At 34.4% G+C, this 22,772-nt stretch overlaps 1 protein-coding gene across 4 annotated transcripts in view; it reads right to left on the bottom strand.

Annotated features, from left to right (window-relative positions):
* The window catches only part of WASF1 (WASP family member 1), a 103,287-nt gene that overhangs the window by 10,630 nt on the left and 69,885 nt on the right, over positions 1 to 22,772 (bottom strand). For all 4 annotated transcript variants that reach the window (XM_037844396.1, XM_037844398.1, XM_037844395.1 and 1 more), the window contains 2 exons: positions 21,528 to 21,688; positions 5,455 to 5,589 (listed from right to left, as the gene is read on the bottom strand). In XM_037844396.1, coding sequence (XP_037700324.1) covers positions 5,455 to 5,589; positions 21,528 to 21,660 — 268 coding nt within the window. In that variant the 5' untranslated portion in view covers positions 21,661 to 21,688. The remainder of the gene's footprint in view (positions 1 to 5,454; positions 5,590 to 21,527; positions 21,689 to 22,772) is intronic.

Here is a 22,772-nt window from a genome sequence, read left to right as displayed (position 1 = left end):
TTGTTGGCATTTTAGCCCACATACCTTAAATTACTTACTATTATTTGTATTTCTATTTTCAAATTTAAGGGTGGTGGCTAAGATATTTGTTAGAATTTAACAGTATTTTGAAATTGAACGCTCACTTTCCAGTCCTTCCAGTTACACAGAAGGACTATCTGTATATTTCTGAATTCTTATTTTAACATCTTTTGGATGGTGTGGCCTGTTAAAATAAAAAAGTTAACCAAATATGGCATTGTTAATTTTCAGAGTGATTTCCTGATATTAAAAATTATGTAAGATGGCATCCATTTATAATTTAAATGTTTGACATATTAAAAAAAGAAATTTGGGATGTAAATTATATATTTGAAAGAATGGCCAGAAAATATTTTTTTTACCACTAGCAATGATTTTATTTCATGGACTTCATGAATGTATATGTACATCAAAGAAATATATTGTATGAGGAACAAAAATTAGCCAAGAAACTAAATTAAAAAAACTATACTGATAGTAGAGTTAAAGAAAACTGGATTTTGTTATGAGAAAACTCTTCCAAAATTAGATAACTACAGAGAATTTTTTTTTTAACCTTTAAAACAGTCTTCTAAAATAACCCAGAAAAACATTTGGGGGACCATTTTCATTAAAATTCTATTACTGAAAGCATGCATGCATGTATATATGTAAATACACAAGTATGTGTATATGTATATTTGTTTATAAGGATTAAGCTTCTCATCAGTTCTGAAAAATAAAACACATTATTCTTTTTTCAGTGTTAAATTAAGTCTCATGCTAGGATCAGTTATTTATCTGTTCAAAATAAATTTGAAGTGTTAGCATTTCTCAAAAACAGTCATCACATCAGAAGTGGTATGTGCTGTAAGAATGGGAGGACAAGAACAAAAGCTTATTTTTCAGTCTTCTTCAGAGGAATTAAGGGGAATGATAGAAACTCATACTCTGGAAAAGAAAACTAGGGAAGGGCAAAGAACAGGACCTAGGATGGACACAAAAATGTAAGACCAGTGAAATTATTTCCTACTGTGCTACTTTGACCACAATTATCAACCTCCAAATACTTTTTTTGTCTATGAGCATCTGCCAGTTTCAGAAAAGGAAAGTTTTAATTCTGGAATAAGTCTCTAGCTCTTGATCTGCTGGCTGCTTTTCTGACTTCTCCAGCAGGGCATCTCCAAATCACATGTGACCCGCATGGATATTAGCGTCCCCAGAAAAGGGTTGTGCTTGAGCTCCTCCAGTCCCTGTACCCGGAGAGCTTCTCTTTGCCTAAGGAGTTTGCTAGAAGGGACAGCTTACAAGTGAGAAGAGGCACATGTGACTGTCTGCTATGGTGGTGATGAGGGGTGACATTGATTTTTTATTTAAAGGTAATAAGATTATCAAGGAATTATCTCAATTAATTTAAAAAATAATTTTTCCAAATATCATTAATTAGTACTCTAATTTTACTTGTACTCTTGCTCAGAAAACTAAGCAAAAAGAAAAACAGAAATATTGAAAATATTATGTGCATAAATGGATACCGATAAAATAAAAATTTGTCAAACAGCTCTTACTTTGAGAAAATGACTAGAAAGTTTGCATGTTTTTTTTTTTTTTTAGAGACATTGAACATTGTTTAATAAGAATTGTTTAAGTGGAACTTGAAGATGAGCACTATTACATAAGGAAGGATAAGTAACCACCATTTGTCTAGCATATGGTAGTTAAATGCTACATGTATTATTTTCAATATTTATGCAGTCATGAAGAAAGTGGTATTAATGTTTACTTTTCTTTTAATTAGAGAAGTTGAAGGTTTACAGAAAAACCGTGCAGAAAGTACAGAGTTCCCACATACTACCCATACCCAAACAGTTTTCCCTATTGTTAACGTTTTGCATTAGTGTAGTACTTCTGTTAAAATTGATTGGTATTATTATAATTATACTATTAACTGTAGTCCATAGTTTACATTAGGGTTTGCTGTTTGTGTTGTCTAGTTCTATGGTTCATAAATTTTTAAATTAACATATATGTATAACCTAAAATTTTCCATTTTAACCCTTTCAAATATGCAGTTCTTTGGTGTTAATTATATCACTATGTTGTGTTACCACTACCACCATCCATTACTAAAACTTTTCCATTACCCCAAACAGAAACTCTGTACCAATTAAGCATTAATTTTCCATTCCTTACCCCCACCCTGACCCTGGTAACCTGTATTCTAGTTTCTGACTCTATGAATTTGTATATTCTAAATATCATTTATGGGAGATCATTACAATATCTGTCTTTGTGGCTTACTTCGCTCGACATGATGTCTTCAAGGTTCATCCATATTGTAGCATGCATCAGAACTTCATTCCTTTTTTTTTATTATTTTTTATTATTTTTTGACTTTTTTGTTTTTTTTTAAATCTTCATTTTATTGAGATATATTCACATACCACGCAGTCATACAAAACAAATCGTACACTTGATTGTTCACAGTACCATTACATAGTTGTACATTCATCAACTAAATCAATCCCTGACACCTTCATTAGCACACACACAAAAATAACAAGGATAATAATTAAAGTGAAAAAGAGCAATTGAAGTAAAAAAGAACACTGGGTACCTTTGTCTGTTTGTTTGATTGTTTGTTTCCTTCCCCTATTTTTCTACTCATCCATCCATAAACTAGACAAAGTGGAGTGTGGTCCTTATGGCTTTCCCAAACCCATTGTCACCCCTCATAAGCTACGTTTTTATACAATTGTCTTTGAGATTCATGGGTTCTGGGTTGTGCATGTTATTTTTAAAGATAAAAACTGATCTGATGTCTTTAATTTAACTTAAGTTTAAAATAAACTATATATTTTAGAACAGTTAACTTTTATGACTGAAACACACTGCATTTATTTTAAGAAACAATTCAATTTATTTTGATTAACAAACATCAAACCAAAACACCATTTAAAAAAAAAAACACACCTCACAGTATTCATCACCAGAAAACCTCTAAACTAAGATTAGATAACACAACACTATTAACATCACCTTATGCAAAGAGCATCAAGAAAATATTTTAAAACCTTATAAATCAAGTAAAATTAAAGTATTGAATTTACATAGTTATACTGTGATCTCTGGATATGTACTGACCACCAATGGAAGGAGGAAAACAGAAGGGAATAAAATAATTCATGTTCAAAATTAAGGATTTTTATTAGTTTAAAAAACTCTGTTTTTTCCTTTTTTAAATAAGGGCGCCAAGATAATGGTACTGATCCACATGCCAAAAAATGAAGTCAGACCTCTTTCTCACACTCTGCACAAAAATTAACTCAACATGGATCACAGACTTAAATGAAGGAGCTAAAATTATAAAACTCTTAGAAGAAAATATACAAGAGTAGATCTTTTGACTCTGGAATGGGAAAAACTTTCTTAGATATGACACAGCAAGCGTTAAGTGACAAAATAAAATAGATAAACTAGACTTTGTCAAAATTAAAAAGTTTTGTGCTTCAAAGGATACAGCTAAGAAAGACAACCCAGAAAACGGGAGAAAATATTTGAATATCATATATCTGATAAGGGACTTGGATCCAGAAAATATACAGAACACTTATAACTCAACAATAAAAAGACAAGGAACCCAATTTAAAAATGGGCAAAGGATCTGAACAGAAATTTCTCCAAAGAAGATATACAAATGGTCAATAAGCATATGAAAAGATGTTCCACATCATTTTTAATCAGGGAAACACAAATCAAAACCACAATGAGGTCCATGAAAATTTGTAAAAAATACAAATAATAACAAATTGGAACCCTTTAGTGGGAATGTAAAATAGTATAGCCACTTTGGAAAACAGTCTGGCAATCTCAAAAGATTAAACAGCAAGTTATCATATGACCCAGCAATTCTACTCCTATGTATATATACCCAAGAGAAATCAAAGCATATGTCCACACCAAAAAATTGTTCATGAATGTTCACAGCAGCATTATTCATAGTAGCAAAGATGTGTAAACAACCCAAATGTCCATTAACCACAAAATGGAATGGAACCACAAAATGTGCTATATCCATACAATGGAAAATTATTCAGCTGTAACAAGGAATGAAGACTGAAATATGCTATAGCATGCATGAACCTTGAAAACATTATCCTAAGTGAAAGAAGCCAATCACAAATGACCACATATTGTATGACTTCATTCATATGGAATGTCTGGAATAGGTAAATCAGTAGAGAAAGAAAGTAGATTAGTGATTGCCAGGGCTTGGGGGAGGGAGAAATGGGGCATGGCTGTTTCTTTTTGGGGTGATGAAAATGTTCTAAAATTGATTGTGGTCATAACTGCATAACTCTGTGAATATACTAAAAACCTGAATTGTACACTTCCACTTTAAATGTGTGAATTGTAAGGTATATGAATTATATCTCAATAAAGCTGTTAATAAAAGGACTATTTTGGTTTATATTTTTGCATACAGTAGAAACTCAGCATAGTAAGTATTTGCCTCTCCTTACTTGCACACTAAATTAAATTACATCAAAAGAAGATGGTTCAATCACAATGACATCTATCTTTACATTCTTTTTTTTTGCTTTTTCCAGTGATATCCTTTAATATATTTATTGTTCAAGTTTAGATCTATCATATAACTTGCATTTATACTAAAGATGTTATTCAACAACAAATATTTTGAAGAGAGGTTAAAGGGATATCACATTAAATGATTCTCTAGGATAGATTAAAATTATGTTCTTAGTAGTTCCATTTCTTTTTGTAAAAAAAAAAAAAAGAAAGAGGCATTTGGGAAATATCAGCATTCAACATATTCTATCAAGGCATAAAATGTGCTCTAACTAGTAAAGGTTCTGCCATTATTTTAGCCTGTAGTGTGGCTTTTGAACCTGATATCTCTGGTTTAATATCTTGGTGTAGTACACTTCTACCCTACAGGCTGACAATTTGTGTTTTTTTTTTTTGGAAAAACATTAAAGTAGGAAGTAACGTTCAACTAAGTAACTAGATCAGACTTTAGCAATTTTACACACACACAAAAGCATATTAAAAAGAATTACATTCTTACAGAATCAAACATAAGGATTTCAGGTAATTTTCAAATCATTTTTATCTTGAAGACGAAGTATACAAATTGGGAGAAACGAGAAAGGAAAAAAAGGGTTGGTTAACATGTTTTCTTTATGTCAAAATATTAAGTGCTTTTAACTGTTCAAAAAGAGATAAAAAAGAAAAAAAAGAACAGAAAAGAAAAACCAGGAGAGCCTGCATGATGGTGTTTATGTAAGTCACTGATTTCTTACAACAAGTACAGGAAAGGTCATGGGCAAAAAGATTTGTGATAAATTTATGTTTAATACTGTTTTAAAATATATCCATTTCACCTAGGTTAAAACATATATGAGAAAGAAAATATAATAAGAATAAACTTACATTCTTCTTCTTTAGGATCAAGCTGTGTAACACTAACAGACAAACGGTCCACACGTTCTTGCAATGAGTTTACTCTGAAGGAAAAACTATGTGCTTCATTGAATAATTCTCCAAATATATCTTCAGCATATTTACCTAAGCAAAAGTGAAATATATACCATAAAGTTTAGTGTGATCAGAGATAAACACTGAAACATTTAGAATTTAAAAACATTGTCCTGTTGAATCTGGCTTTTATTTAGATCTATTTTCAGTATTAAACCCTAGCCTAAAATAACTCAGTAGTGACAGGGTGAGGAAGAAATACAAACCTTGAGAAACCTGGCTTTAAATCTTGGCTCAACCATTTTCTACTGGGTGATCTGTGTCTGAAATGGAAATATTCCACTTACTTTATCCATATCTACCTACTGGTTGAGGGGTAGAGATTATGATGTAAAAGCATAAAGAAATAATATATCTTTTAATCCCAAATCAACATTCATACATAGATTCTACAGAAGAACTGAATCTTGGGCCAAGTGGCAGAATGCATGAATCTTCATAGACTTAGTAGATGACCTGCCTCAGATGCTTGAAACATAGATTCTGAAAATTTATGGGAGATATTTTAAATTTCCTTTTGTTCCATTTTCTAAATAAGTTATCATAAATGTAAAATCACTGTAGTTCTCTAGTCATATAATTCCTCTCACTGAAAAGGATAAACCAAAAGAATCCTATTTTAAAAAGAGAAAAAGAATAGAAATTTCTAGGTAGTAAATAGCCTAGGGAGAAGTTTTAGAAGACCTATAATGAAAAATATTCTAATGAACTTAGAATGTATAAAGTAATAAAGACTTTCTTATTACATAAAGATGACTCAATTACTTTCATTACCTTTGAATATTAAAAAAACAAAAAACAAAAACAAAAACTGATGGTGATCCTCCTAAATCAAGACATTTAAATACAAATATAGTCTCTGGGTTAAAAATCTAACTCATTTGAAAGCTCTAGCAAGACAGTTTCTTTGACAGAGAAGTAGTAAAATACTTCCTGAATGAATTCCTTAATCTCAGCAGTTGATATTTGAGTAATGCTGTCTTTTTTTCAAACCATGTCAACATATTATCAATTAAATCAACAAAAACTTACTGAAGGCTCACCTTGTGCCATATAAATGATACAATCTACTGAAGATACAAAAAATTAAAACATAAAATTCCTCCCCTGGAAGATTTTATAACCCATAAGAAAAAAATCAGAACTTTAATCTCTCCATAATAAATTAAGAGAAAAAGGATAATTTTGTGTACATTCACTCACTTACATTTATCCTTTAAACAAAATTGACTAAAAATGTCTAATGTGCCAGACATTGTAACAGACCCCAGAGATATAAAAATGAATGGAAGATACTTGTGTGTCCTGGCCCCTCTGGTTTGGCATTAGCCAAATAAAGATGATATTTTGATAGAGCCAATGGATTCATTTATACTGGTAACCTCCATGTTAGCTGTGTAATTTCTAAGCCTGTATAATAAGCCTGTCCATATAAACCCTTTCTACCACTCTTTGGGGCTCCCTTCTACCTTCTGGATTGGATACTGCCTGATTCATGAATAGTTTAATAAAGCTGGGAGATCCTAATTTTTAAGTTGTTGAAGTTTTTCTTTCAACACACTTAATACTTTTGTATGTGGGTTGGTGTTTGAGATACTTTTAGAGACATAGTTTCTCTGGAAGATAAGGGAAGCATTCCAAATGGAAGAAAAGGCAGGTATAAGTTATTCATTGTTAGGGATACAAATGCTACGGGTTCAGAGATGAAAGAGACAATTTCATCCCTAAAAGAGTTTAGTCTAATCCAGGGACCCTTAAATTACAGTCTGTATATCATCTGAAATTATACGCAAATAATTTTTCTGGAGAAAGGGTTCATAGTTTTTTAATAGATTTTTAAAAAGAGTTTATGATCTCTCTTCACAAATTTAAGTGCCAAAGTACTTCAGTGGCTAAGACAAATATCCCATCCATTCTTTTCATTCTCCTAACTTTCCAAATCTACTCCCCTTTTATTCTCACAGAAGTGAAAGGAATGAACGTTGTAGTGTAAAATTGATTGTGCATGGATCTGAATTGTAACTAATCTTACTTTTATCATACCACTTCTCTACTCAAGAACCTACAACTCCTCCTTATTATCTATGTTTAATCTAAATCCCCTCACATAACACTAAGTCCTCCATAAACAGACTCCATCCTACTTATTCAGTATCATTTATCCCCTTTAATCCCCCATATATACATATATTTGCTTCTACTCATTTGCCTAAATTCTTCAAGCAAGTTGAAATGCTTTCCCAATTCCTCTCCACCTTTCCAAATTCTTTTGTTCCTTAAAGTCTCAATAAATTCAATTCACATTTCATTCAGCAAGCCTCCTCTAAGGACTTCAGCTAATGCTTATCTCTCTTCTCTCAGTTCCTGTAAACCAAAATGTAAGATACTCAGTATATACATGCTCATATTCTTCAGAATGATTTTTGTATTGATAATATTGGAGGCTCTTCACGTAAACGGGGTATGCTTTTTGGGGGACAAGAATCAGGTAGCTTTATCACAAAGCGAAGTATTCAGTTTTGTCTACCTGGTAATCTATTTAATTTGTCTTATTGATCCAATTTGTCTATCTACCTTCTTATCCATCTGGCTTGTTAACTGTCTATCTCTCAAACTATCTGTCTTTGTTTGAAAGCAAGAGGTAGGCTTTATCAGCTCATCTTTGAAGCATGAAATGATCATACCCAACAAAAGGAAGGTCTTGGGAAAAGAGGGTGGTAAAAGATCCCTCAGGTTATTGGGAGTCCCAGTGGTTAAGTAAGGCAATGATAAAATGAGAAAGAATTTTAGTATAGCAGAAAAATTGGATATAAAATGAATTCCAGGTTTTCAGTAATTATCTATTACAAAACAGAACTGTATTATACTAGGAAAAAAATCTCATAAAAAACTAGGAGGTACATTGCCAGGAGGATGTCCAGCCCCAAGCCATGCTGAGCCCTGAAGTTTACCAGAAACATTTTGGATGGCCAAGTTTTCTAAGTAACTCAGAGATGATTATTTAATGCATAAATTATTTTAACCATTCTGGATGGAAATTGTAAAATGTATTCTAAACTTCCCTGTCATCTTAAGTGGAATACAAAGTCAAACATAATTTAACTTTTTCATGATGACTCATGATCATTATGAAAATCAATTATTATCCTAAGCTAGAAAACAGGCCTGGAATATATAAGAATATTTGCATTTAAATTTTTCCAGTTTTTATGTTGCGTCTTCCCTTATGTCACACCTTCCTCTTTTGGCTGGCTTCAGTGTATGCCTGCTTCTATTATCTACCTCTACCTGCTCTTAATGCTCTAAAGCATTAATGTTTAGAAACCACGTAATCAAACCTATTTGAACTATCAAAGTAAAAGTAAACACTCTTCAAGAGAGGGATCGATTGGTTATTTTTTAGGCATGATCTTTAGTGCATGGGTTTATTTATTCTGGCTATCTGGAGGCTTTTTAAATTTAATTCCACATTCTCAACTATGGCAGCTGGGAAAACTGTTACAGCTTAATTTCACGGAATTAATTGTTACACCTTTCAACAGTTTTTTGTGGGTCTTCTCTTTGCTTTTGAATCTATACAAACTGCTTAGAAAATGGCTATATGGTTTCTGATTCCAAATATGAGGCAGGCAAAATCTAATTTAATTATATTTTCACAATGTATTTATGTTTTCAGAATTTGGCTACTGTGAAGGTTTGGAGCTGTATGTATCCCAGAAAAACACATTCTTAAATTTAATTCATTCCTGTAGGTATGAACCCATTGTAGGTGGGACCTTTTGATGAGGTTACTTCAGTTAAGGTGGGACACACCTCAGTCAGAATGGATCTGAACCCTATTACTGGAGTCCTTTAAAAGCAAAATGAAATTCAGACAGAGAAAAGGCCATGGGAAACAAGAAGCTGAAATTCAGTGGAACCCAGAAGAGAGCGGAGAGGCCAGGAGAGGACGCCATGTGCATTTCAAGTGATAGAGGAGCCAAAGATCAAGGATCACCAGCACAGCTCCAGAACCCCATCTTAGGGAAGAAAGCTTCACCTTATCACCTTGACTACACCTTGATTTGGACTTTCTCTTAGCCTCAAAACTGTGAGCTAATACATTCTCATTGTTTAAGTCAACCCAATGCATGATATTTGCTTAACCAGTCAAGGAAAATAAACAGTTCCAATATGACCATGTGCTTGCTGATTAGACTTAAAAAAAGGTAATTAAATTTTCATCTTTGGGTTATGTAAAAAATGAGTTAGTATTACAAATGAACACCCTTTAAAAATCATATTAAATCTAAATCCTATATTGGGAATATTCCTAACACAAGATACCTATATTTGAACCAAAATTCATTTTAATTTCATTTAAGAAATGTTTTATCCAAAGTCATTTGTTATTACTATGGTCTTATCATATATTTTGTTGATAAATTCTAAGTTTTATATGAAGTCATATTACATTAGATACAATCAGTGCTAGACTACAAAAAAAAAAGTCATTAAAATGTCTTTAAATGATATGGTTAATATAACATATGGGAAATCTAAGACTCTTGTTTTGACTCATCAAAATTACAATCCTGTATTGCTGTCCCAAGGAAGAAACATGTAAACAATACAGTGTTATGTTAGCGATTAATCACCAATACCTAACCTGATAAAACTAACCAACAAAAGAGACAAGGGATATACATAAAACAAATTCAAATATATAGTCCTTTAATTTATACTTCAACTATTTCAAAGGCAATGCAAAAATTTAGTGTGATCATCAAGAGCATTCAAATTAACTGCCTGTCTTTTCCCCTACCTGCCTCTTCCATTGTCTGTTATCTTCTGGTTAACCTGCTGGCCTTTTGTCCTCCAGAGGCCAGGACCCTGTTCACTTGCTGTTTTTACATCAAACTTCATATCAGACTCTTAACTGATATCTTGATGTCCTTTAGACAACTCAGTTGACCACCCTAATCCTCTGATTAGTAACCACCCCATCCCTTTTCACTTAACACCTTTGAAAAAAAAAAAAAAATATTTCACTAGACTAACAAAATACATATAGACTAATAAAATATATATAAAGATAATGTGTCCCAAGACACAAAATAGCTGAAGCCTTTGAAAAGAGTAAATAGCAATAACAAGAAAGCAAAAGTACAACTCTTCTTTCCCTAACTTTCATAGATCAAACCACACTTTTAAAACAGTCTCAATAATCCACTGTATCCCTACCCATCATGTAATTCTGTTCCTAAAGATTTTGCCCTAATTTCCCTTTTCCACAGGGGGAAGAAGGATCTGCAATAATCTATATATATATATTTTTTTTAACTACTCTATCAAGCTTTACCCCAAATAGTCCCTGAAAATTTCTGTTAAGGCATGTCTATCACTGAAAGATAAACTCGTTAAATGCTCCATAAAATAACATTTTCAGTCTTAACTGCAAGTTTCATTTAATTGTGAATTGATTATACTTTCATTTTATAAATTACACATTAGTATTTGGTTTGAAAAAGACAAGTAGGTTTGATTAGACAAGTCTGGCTCAATATTTCTTCCTTAATTCAGTAAATAAAATTTATTAAGTATCTACAGTGTGCAATGGATTATACTAGGAATTTGGGAGAATACAAGATTGATCAATGTCTCTGCTGTGAAGTCACTTTCAATTTATTAAGGAGATGTAACTGCTGACTACAGTATTTATATTTGTTATTATAATGGTTATTTTTGCTTAGTTCTACCCCTTTACTGGTACTACAGTTTTTATACTTGTTACTGTAATGGTAACGATGCCACCTCCCCTTGTTTGAATCCATAAAAACCCTAAACTCCTCAGACTTGGGAAGACAGATTTTAGGCCAATAGGCCATCTGTTCTCCTTGCTTCCTCTAGCAATAAACACTTTCTCCTTTTGAAACCCCAGTGTCATAGACTGGCTGTTATGCGCATTGGGCAGAGAACCCCGTTTGATTGGTATCAATTTGGTGACTCTAGTGGAACATAAGGAATAAAGAGTCCAACAGGCCGAAGTTCAGGAGCCCCAGCAGGACAGGGAAGCATGGTATCGAAGTCTTGTGGCCACCGAGATCCTGTTAGTCTACAGGCTCAGCAATTGTGTTTTCCCTGCCCTGCCTGTGCTCCAGGCTCACTGGCACCTTGAAGCTTCAAAGGGAGAAACAGTTCCAAATCCAGATGTCTAACTGGGTGAGTAGGCCAACGAGGAAAAGTAATCAGGAAGTCAGTATCAGGGTTCAAGGCCCTTGGACCAGGATTCAAGGTCAGTAAGGGGTTCGAGGCCCTAAACCAGAATTCAAAGTCCCAGGTCCACTTCCAAAACAATCTCCTTTACTCTGACCACTGCCCCTTCCTGAATTTTGAAGTATTGGATATATTTGGTACTAGAGATATAGTGTTTAGTTTCTGTCTGATTGTTAACTGTTAATAAGTATGTTATTTAGATATATAATAAATGTTAAGTGTTTTAGTTGTTAATTGGTGTGTTGTTTAAATATACATTGTTAAGTAAGTGTCTGTTTTAGTTGTTAATTGGTGATATTGCATTTGTATTGTTCAATTGTTCCTAATTAGTTACTGATTACAGAAATTCTTTAAAATGGGAAATTCTAATTCTAATAGCATTCTTGAATGTAGCCCTTTAAGCTGTATTTTGAAAAACTGGAAAGGTTTTAGTTACAAGCTTATGAAAAAAAACAAAAAATGGTTTATTTCTTTAACACAGTTTGGCCACAGTATAATTTAGAATCAGGAGAGAAATGGCCTGAGAATGGTTCTATAGAAAAGAACACTATATTACAGCTAGAGTTGCTCTGCAAAGGAGAGCAGAAATGGGATAAGATGATATATGTTCAATCCTTTTATTTGTCTCTCTCAGCAGTCATTGTTAATGAGAAAATGTAAAATTTTACCTCTAAAGATTAGTGGAGAATAGAAAAATGCCCTCCTTGATTCAAGTCTGGAGGATCCAATAGAGCATTTATTAACTCCTTCATTTGCTCCACCTCCACTCTATCTATAAAGAAGGGTCCGGTAGATCAGGAGAGGAGGAAGCTCCCCTATGCCTCCTCAGTAGTCCCCTTTACTGGAAGTAAAGGAACCTGAGAAAGAACCGGTCTCCCCCACCTGTACCCATCACGGTACTCAATTCTGCAAGAGTTGCTCTCTAAAACCAGCAACTGAGCCACCAGCAAAAATCCTACATCTCCAGCAAGTGCCTACAGGAATAGACGAACAGGGAGGCCTGAGATTAGATTATTTGTATATGTGCATATGCCTTTCTTTACATCAGATTTATGTCATTGGAAAAATAATACCTCACTCTACAGAGAAGACCCAAAGAAAATGGAAACCTTAGTTGCTTTGATGTTTGTAACCTATAACCCAAATTGGGCTGATATTCAGGCCTTGTTAAATACCTTGATAACAGGAGAAAAACAGAGAATGGTAATAGAAAAGGCAAAGCAGAAAGCAGACAAGAAATGAGAAAATCCTGGCAACCCAGTGCATACTATAGCAAATTTAGCAGTATTAGTAAGGAATCCTGAATGGAATCCAAATAATGCTAGTGACCAGGCTAAATTAGAGCATTATAAAAACTGTATTATAAAAGATTAATGAAGTAAAACAAGAACTAAAAGAAAAGTCCCTCATCTTTCCTTGAAAGAATTTATACTACCTAAAGACAGTACACTGATAAAGATCTGGAAAGATCAGGGAATGCCAGAAACTTAAATATGACTTTTATTACTCAGAGTTTTCCTGACACAAGGAGAAAGCTACAGAAAATTGACAATGGACTAGGATTGCCTATCTTTAAGTTGGTTAAAATCACCTTCAAAGTTTGTAACAACAGGGACAAAGTTAAAGAAGACTGGTACTTCCAAATGCAAGCAGCATTTGAGGACCAACACCTTAAGAGGCAAACGGCACTTCTCCGGGCTCTAATGAGCCAAGAACCACCAGGATGAGACAACAACAGGAAGGTAAGACCCCTGCACCCCCCTTGAAGGACTTGAGAAGTTCTTAAGAAATTAGGAACCAACCAATGTGCATACTGCAAGGACAGGGAGAAGGGCACCAGAAGAGGGATTGCCCTAGCCATCCATAGGGAAAAACCCTGAGGTAAGTTGAGTGAACCAAATTCCAGATGCCCCAACCAGAAGATGCAGAAGACAGCGATCTGGAATGAAGGGGCCAGGGGCTCTATTAGTAGAAACACCACTTCTCTCAATCTCCCACCAGGAGCCTCTGGGGACAAAACAGGTGAGAAAACAATTAATTGACTTTCTTGTTGATACAGGAGCCTCGTACTCAGTATTAAATAAAAAAACCTCATGCAATTTTCAACCAATCAGCTACTCTAACAGGAGTACCTGGTAAAAGAGTGAATAAACCTCTTTTCCAGCTGCTAGACTGCCTAATTGGGACAAGAAATTTAAAGCATAGTTTCTTGTACAGACTGGAATGTCCAGTTCCCCTTGTTGGGAAGAGACCTGTTAACCAAGTTAAATGCCCAGATAACGTTTTCTCTAGATTGTTTGTCAACAGAAGTGCCTCCAGGACAAGCTTGTACATTGCAAGCTGCACTGCTATTCCCTGAGGGAGATAAGGAGATCACCCCTATCCCAGAAGAAATCTTCAAAGCTGTAAAACCAGAGGCTGGGCTAACAGAAAACTGAGATGCTCAAAAACAGTAAGACAAGTTCAAGGGAACTCCAAAAGCCAGGTACTATACGTCATGTTAAACAATAGCCACTTAAACTAGAATCCAGAGAAGGAATTGCTCCATTAATACAGATATTTTGAAAAATCCCCTATAGGACAACCCACTACTATGCACAGGCTCCACTGTGTACTTCCACTGTTAGAAAAGAAAGGTGGACACTAGTTCACCACTATACAGTTAGGTAAAAATCAAGTTATTCTGTTAGATAATCTGAACATCACTGTAGAAGCTTGAAATTAATACAACTTCATCAATCTCTATAAAACACTTCAATATTGCCGGTATGAAAGCCAGGCACCCTAAATGAATACCAGTTTGTGTAAGATCTCCAAGCTACTAATCAGATTGTAAAAGACATCCATCCTATAGCTCCAAATCCATATACTTTACTCTCTACATTATCTGGAGATACCTGATTGTTCACAGTCTTAAATTTAAAAGATGCCTTTTTTTGCCAACACCTTGATCCGGAATCTCAAGAAATTTATGCTTTTGAATGGGAAGACTCCATTATTAACATAAAACAACAATATTGGTGGACTGTTCTTCCACAAGGATTTAAAAATGTTCCCACAATATTTGAAGAAGCTTTAGCTAGAGATTCAAGGGAATTACAATTACAAGAAGGAGTATTATTACAGTATGTAGATGATAAATCTTAATTGCAAGTCGTTCCAGAAAAGCATCAGGTAAGAACATATTCAAAGTCTGTATTTCTTAGCAGACTGAGGTTAAAAGTCTTAAAGAAAAAGGCTCAAACTTCACAAACATCAGAAATATATTTAGGCTTTGAATTATCCAAAGGACAGAGAAATCTATTGCCAGATTAGAGCGAAGCTTTAGCCCGAGTAGCAGAGCCACTTACAAGGCAGCTTTGAGGATTCTTAGGAATGGCAGGATTCTGTAGAATTTGGATACCTAATTTTGGACTCGTAGCAAAACCCTTACATAAAGCCCTGACAGGATCTGAGCAGGAACCTCTAAACTGGACCACAGAATGTAAAAATGTCTTCCAGAAAATAAAAAAGAGAACTTTTAACAGCCCCAGCCTTAGGGCTCCCAGACCCAAGAAAGCATTTTTACCTTTTCATACTTGAGAGGCAAGGAATTGGGTTAAGGGTGCTTACTCAACAATTAGGAAAACCACACATCCCATATCCTATTTTTCTAAACAGTCAGACAACCCAAGGATGGCCAGTGTGCCTAAGGGCTATAGCAGCCACCTATTACATTCTTAAAGAAGCTGAAAAATCCCCTCTAGGGCAACCCACCACTGTGCACAGGCTCCACTGTGTACTTCCACTGTTAGAAAAGAAAGGTGGATACTAGTTCACCACTATACAATTAGTTAAAAATCAAGTTATTCTGTTAGATAATCTGAACATCACCCTAAAAGCTTCTTCTAGTTTAAACCTGACTACCTTACTCCTAAGTGGGAAAGGGGAACCTGTGCATGATTGTATACAAATAATTGATGAAGTTTATTCTAGCCATCCAGATTTAGTTGACCAATCTTCAGAATATCCAGACATTGAAATGTATACTGATGGAAGAAGCTTCATGGATCAAGGATTTTAAAAGACAGGTATGCCATGGTAACTCTACAAACAGTACTGGAAAGTGGGTCCCTCTCACCAGGTACATCTACACAATAGGCAGAGCTTATTGCACTACCAGAGCTTTACATATGGGACAAGGGCAGTGAATAAACACATACACAGACTCTAAGTACGTTTTGAATATAGTTCATGCTCATGGAGCCATCTGCATGGAAAAAGGACTCAACGTCTGGTAAAAAGGAAATTAAACATGCAGACATAAAATAAGCCTTATTAGAAGCAGTAATGTTGCCTGAAGACGTTGCCATAATACCTTGCTGCAGTTATCAAAAAGGAGAAATAGACTGTTAAAGGTAATAGAATAGCAGATCTAGAAGCAAAAGCAGCTACCAAATTGAAATCTCCATCCTCATTGTTAGTACTTTCTCTGATACCCAACATAAGACTAAAGAAATTCTCTCCTCAGTATTCAACCCACGATCTATTGAGAGCAAAACAGTAGGGCTTTGACTCAGATACTAGTCCTCAATCGAACGTTCCGTATAAAAGAACCAACAAAGTATGGATTTATAATAAAAATGGAGCAATTCTTATTTCTGAACACTTAATGGAAAGAGTTCTTTCTTTCATCAAAACATGCATTATGGAAGAGGTGCGATGTATCAGTGGCTGAAAAATTAAATTATAGGGCCTAAGATGCAAAGAACTCTTCAGAGAATAACTCAAAACTGTCTAACTTGTGCTAAAAACAGTCCAAAACCCAGATCTCTGCCCCCTATAAAAGGAGTTGAAGCAAGAGGCACAACACCAGGTCAGGACTGGCAAGTAGACTTTACTGCTATGCCAAAAGCATGTGGAAATTATAAATATCTTGTTTTTATAGATACATTTACAGGATGGGTAGAGGCCATGCACCTTGGAGAATGCAATCTGCTGGGAAAACTGAGAAGACGAACTCATACCCTGAAGAAAACGGTAGCTAAACTCTGTCAAGAGACTAATCTTTCAAGGGACAAGGTATTCTCAGTGACTTTGATGTGGGTAAGAGTAGCACCCAGAAGCAGGCTCTTTTTGAGCCCATTTGAAATGGTGTATGGGAGACCATTCCTGAACAAGGTGGTATATACACTGACTGAACAAGTCCAAGAATTAGAAACTAAGGGATGTATTCAGTCACTAGGAGCCACATTAGAGGCAATCCACTGTTATGCCTCAATTAGACTTTCTTTTCCTATAGATGTTCTCTTATTCACTTTAAGCTCAGGGATCCAATTCTTTTAAAAAAAATGGAAAGATCAACATCCGATAGCCCAGGTAGAAACAAAGTGGGAAGGTCCCTATGAAGTTTTATTAACCACTCTCTCCTCTGTCAGAATGATGGGAGTGAAACCACGGATACACCATAGTAGGGTAAAAATAGCACCCTCTAACCAGTCTTTCTCTCTTAGACTCCTTCAGAGCAAATACCGAAAAACAAACTGCCAGAGACCTCAAAGAAGAGGAAGCTGACAAACTTCCAGCAGACAGATATCTAAGTGAACCTCTAGAAGATTTAAAATACATCTTCAAGAGAACAGTTAAGAAATGATAAGTATTAGGAGATCTGAAGTTCCACGTGTTCTAGCATTTATTTTTGCTTGAATACTCCTAACTATATTCAAAACTTTATTAGACATATGTGCTGCCTAAAGAGCAGAACACTCTCATTTGTAGCCAATAGATAGATTACTGTATAAAAACTATTCAGTTCTTCTCAACATGCATTTCTGGACTTGTATCCTTGTCTTGTATCCTTGCTATAGTATAGTTCAAGGAGCTGACATATTGTTGGACATTAATGTCTTTTTACAATGGGCACTCTCTTTTGTAAATTCTATGAATCCATCAGATTGTTGGGTATGCAGCCAATTACCTATATCTAGTGTTTCCGGGTGGATATCACCCCTCCAGGGAACTGACTGGAAAGAACTAAAGAGATTAATCAAAAAGATATGAGAACGAAAAGGGACCCTAGATACCATAGACATAACTAATGCAGAACCAAAGAAATGGCCAATTAATTTGGAAACCACAGGACACTGAATTTCTTTTTCTTATGGTGTAACAGTAGAAAAAGCTATTCAACATGCAAACTATTTAGACAACAAGGCTGAACATTTAACAATTAGAGAAAAAGAGGGGCATTTACAACTTTGGAGTGGCATGGTATGGTTAATACTTGGGTATAGCAGATTAACCCAGACAGCCCCTCTCTGTTGGGAACAAGGAAACCACACCCAGCAACATAATCCCTACAAATACAAGGAAAATGGGATTGTCTCCAAACCATAATATTACAATGTCTCCAAACCATAATATTACAAGAAAGTGATTGGTTTGGGACAGATTGGTTTAATGGACTTTGTGTTTACTGGGTAGCTCCAAACAGAACTCAGTGGTTATGTGGCACCAACTTATGGCCCCGGTTGCCCTTAGGTTGGACAGGGAGATGCACTTTAGGACTATGCTGGACTCAAGGAGGTACTCATAAAACTTTACCATCAGCAGCAAATCTACCTTTATTAAAAGCTTGATGGGCTTGATCAGTATTTCACTGGTACGATCACGTAGCCACTGTATTTCTGCCATCGTTAGGCAAAGATTTTAAATTATACTTTAAAATTTGTCTCTGTCTCTTATTCCAGCCTTGCTGTAACAGAATTACTGAGGAAGAATGAATACTCCAGCCAAAACTTGAGGTTAAAGAATACGTACAACTGCAACCTAAAAGTTCCATTTCCCCAACCCCTAGGTTGACATTCCTTTTCATCATGAAGAAGTCACAGTGGTCATCGCCCACATATCTCTCAAGATTGAGAAATGAACAAAAAAGAAGAGGGAGGATTGTATCTGCTGACTACAGTGTTTATACTTCCTATTGTAGTGGTTATTTTTCCTTAATTTCGGCTCAGTTTCACTCCTTCACATGGTAATACAGTTGTTTAAACTTGTTATTGTATTCGTTACCTTCCACTCCTTTACATGGTATTGTAGTTTATACTTGTTACTTTAATGGTTACTTTAGCTTAACTTCACTCCTTTACATTTTGTAAATCATAGTTGTTTATACTTGTTATTGTAATGATAACAACTCCACCTCCCCTTGTTTGAATCCATAAAAACCCCAAATTCCTTACACTCAGGAAGACAAATTTTAGGCTGATAGGCCACCTGTTCTTGCTTTGTGTAGCAATAAACTTTCTCCCTTTGAAACTCCAGTATTATAGACTGGCTGTTATGCACATCGAGGAGAAAACCCTGTGTTTGATTGGTATCCATGTCATTTATACAAATTAATAAAACGAGGTATAAAGAAATCAAAGCTCAAAAAGATAGGCATGGGTAATAGTACTATGTGAACTTAGAGAAAAAGAAAGAGTAATTGTTAAGTGGATTTGCAGTCTTGAGACAGTAAAATTTTAAAATAAAAGACGGCCAAAGAACTTATTCTAGGCAGAGGAAGCTGCCTATGTAAACACATGGATGCACAGAAGTCCATAAGTAGTTTGGCTAAAACATACTGTGTAAAATCAAATAGTGGGAACCTGGCTTGCATGGCAGGTGGTGACCATATCACAGAGGCTTTATTTTACATGGTAGGCAATGTAGAGCCATTTAGAGGCATTTAAATAGGGAACTGTCGTCATCCTATCTGGGCTTGAGGACAATAAATCTGTTCACAGTGTGTAGGATGGATTGAACAGAAGAAGAGAATCTATTTTTATTATGTTTTTTCACCAGCTAAATATGATCCTGTTTCAGATTTTCAAAGATTATATTTAAAAAACAAAAAAAATTCACCATCCTTGAATTGCCTTGAAACTTTCTTTACCTTTGAAATTATCTGCAACTGAATTCTGTTAAAAAATGCCTCTGTACTTAGGTAATTGATTGATTCCACCCAAACTTTTCATCTTTTACCACCACATACACATTTACTACATTTGGTTTCATTGGTGCTTGTGCTACTGCCTCCCACATATCCAACGTTCAATCCTTTGACATTTTGGGGGACTGCTAAAATTCTAGTTAATCCTCATGTTATTCTTCCTGTTAGAATGGGATCAGGAACATTCTGATCCAAAGCCCGGAGAAGGAATGAGATTAGGAAGAGTCAACATCTTTCACACAATCACACACTTCAGTTACCTGCGGGGGTGATCAAAAACCTTAATAAATTAGCTTCAGGGTACAAACTTTTCCTATTTTTCACAAAAAAAAAAAAAAAAAAAATTAAAAAAATGTTTCTTTAATTGATATGATTGATGATATATATTCAATGTCTCTTCAAATCTTGTTAAACAGGCCCATAAGTTTTTGGAGATTTAATCTATTTCCCAATATATTTGGAACTCTAAATGGATTAAAGGGTTATTTTATGGATAGTCAGCCCTAACACAGAAAACATACAGCTGGAGTCAATTTATTTGCTTGATTAAATTATTCTGGGCACTTAATGGTATAGGGGTAAGTTTAAGGAAGAGAAAAGAAGGAACTTTGAAAGGTAAATTCAAGAAGAATAAGGTTGTTTGCTTAGATTTAAGGAACTTTTCTAGGTATTCCTCAAGGATTACCAATGTTAGGATTTGATGCTTTCTCTTGCTGGATCTCGTTCTTCACTCAAAATTTATTTAAATTTATTTAAATGGGACAATAAGCATTTTAAAGGAGTCCCTTATCTTTTTTCCTCAGGAAACTAAAAGTGAATTCAGTTCTTAAAATTATAAAACTTTTTTTTATGAAGCACTATTAATACAATGCTTCCAGTATGTGCATGTCTGTCTATCCAATTCTTTCTCTTGAGGGGAGTGGGGAGCAGATGTGATGATAAGAATTGTTTAAATATCCCTTAAAGAAAGTTAAGCAAGTTTCTGCTTTAGTGACTAAAAATTCCACATAAACCAGAAATTCAAATAAAACAAGTAGAGTCATGTAGTTATACTGAATATGAGAATGTGTCATAAAAATATGTTAAACAAAAGTGAAAAAATTCAGAAAGGGAAACAGTCCTCATAATATTTTCCAGACTGTTCCATGGTGCTTTGTATAACACAATGGGTACTCAAATGCTACTGAATCTATGGTACACATTAATGGTGTACATACCAAATGTACGTACAAGTACATACATTTATATGACTACAGGCATTCATATATATATATATATATATATAGATATATATATATATAGATATATATATATATAGATATATATATATATAGATATATATATATATATATAAAACAGAGCATTTATATTTAAAGTGAAATAACATCTATATTTACTACTTTTGAAAAACTCCTAAACTCTATATATGAATAAATTATTTTCAAGTATGAAAAGTCTTACTACCCTAAGAGTTCAAAGAAAGGTTTGAATAGATATATAAATTAACTACTTATTGGAATTTTACTTGTTTAAGATACCTCAAACTTTTTGCAAATTTCAAAATTATAAAACTCAAATTCACTTAAAGAATGACTACACTTTTCAGGATATACTTACAGCTTCTGCCCCCCGCCCCCCGCTGCCTGCCTGCACCAAAGTAATCACAATAATATTTTCTTAATCCTTTAAAGCATAACATTCTTGTTTGAGAGTAATATTTTTATTAATATAAAATACTTACTTAGGCTACTTAGTTGTCTAATTATATTTGCCAAAGAAATATTGGTTACGCATTCCAGTTCATTCTTAATGCCTCTAGGCAGTGCTGTGTGGCACAAGTGCCTAGGATCGATGTTTCTTTTTACTAATGGCATCTTGAAATCAACCTCTGCACCAATTCACCTGTAAGAAATCAAACAATATATTAACATTATTCAATTTCAACAAATGGAGTAAGAGTCTATCTTTCACATTTAAGAATAAATTATTTCCTTGCCTTCCAGTTATAAACCCACATAAAAATTTGCAGTCAGTAACTGAAAGAGGGAATTTGGCCAAGAAGATAAAAGTGCAACAAAGAAACAAAAATTGATAATGCTGGAAGTGAAATTCAGATTGAACTTCAGTGGAGTTATATAACAATGGGAATGCAGACCTGGCTGCTGTTCCATAGAATCTAGATATGCAGACAGAGAAACTTACTGAAGTTGAACTTATCTACATAAATGAGGAAAGTGGTTGTGACAAAAAGGAGGAAGATGTCCCAGCTCTTGGAGATCTTTCACAATAATGAAAATGCCAAAGCATAAAATATTGGAAACTGATCCAAATTTAATATAAAGGAGAAAGATAATTTGCCAAGGCATAGAAAAGATGATTGCTCTGTTAATTCTGGTATCATAAGTTATGTGATGAGAGGAAAACAAGCATTGTTCAAACTACTCTTGAAACGTTTTATGTTTCTTTATTTCCATTATATTATTAGAACCACTCTAGGTTTACAGAAGATTTATGCAGAAAGTACAGAGTTCCCATATACCTCCTCCCTACACATGAAGCGTTCCCTATTTTTAACTCTTCGCACTATGTGGTACCTTTGCTACAAATGATGAAACAATATTATTATAATTATACTATTAACTATAGTCCATACCTTAAATTAAGGTTCACTCTTTGAGTTGCACAGTTCTATGTATTTTTAAAATTGTTATTCTGATAACATATATAAACTAAAATTTTCCCTTTTAAGCAATTCAAATATAAAACTCACAAGGTTGTGCTACCATGATCGCCATTCATTACCAAAATTTTTCCATCGTCCCAAACAGAAACTCTGTACTCATTAAGCATAATTCCCCATTGACTACCTCCGTCCTGGCCCCTGGTAAATCGTATTCTAGTTTCTGATTCTATGAATTTGCATATCCTAATTATTTTATAATAAAGAGATCACATGATATTTATGCTTTTGTGTCTGGCTTTATTT

This window comes from Choloepus didactylus, chromosome 7 (genome assembly GCF_015220235.1).
Source record: "Choloepus didactylus isolate mChoDid1 chromosome 7, mChoDid1.pri, whole genome shotgun sequence".
Classification (NCBI taxonomy): Eukaryota; Metazoa; Chordata; class Mammalia; order Pilosa; family Megalonychidae; genus Choloepus; species Choloepus didactylus.
Note: the sequence above shows the minus strand (reverse complement) of the source record. Positions and strands in the feature narration are given on the sequence as shown.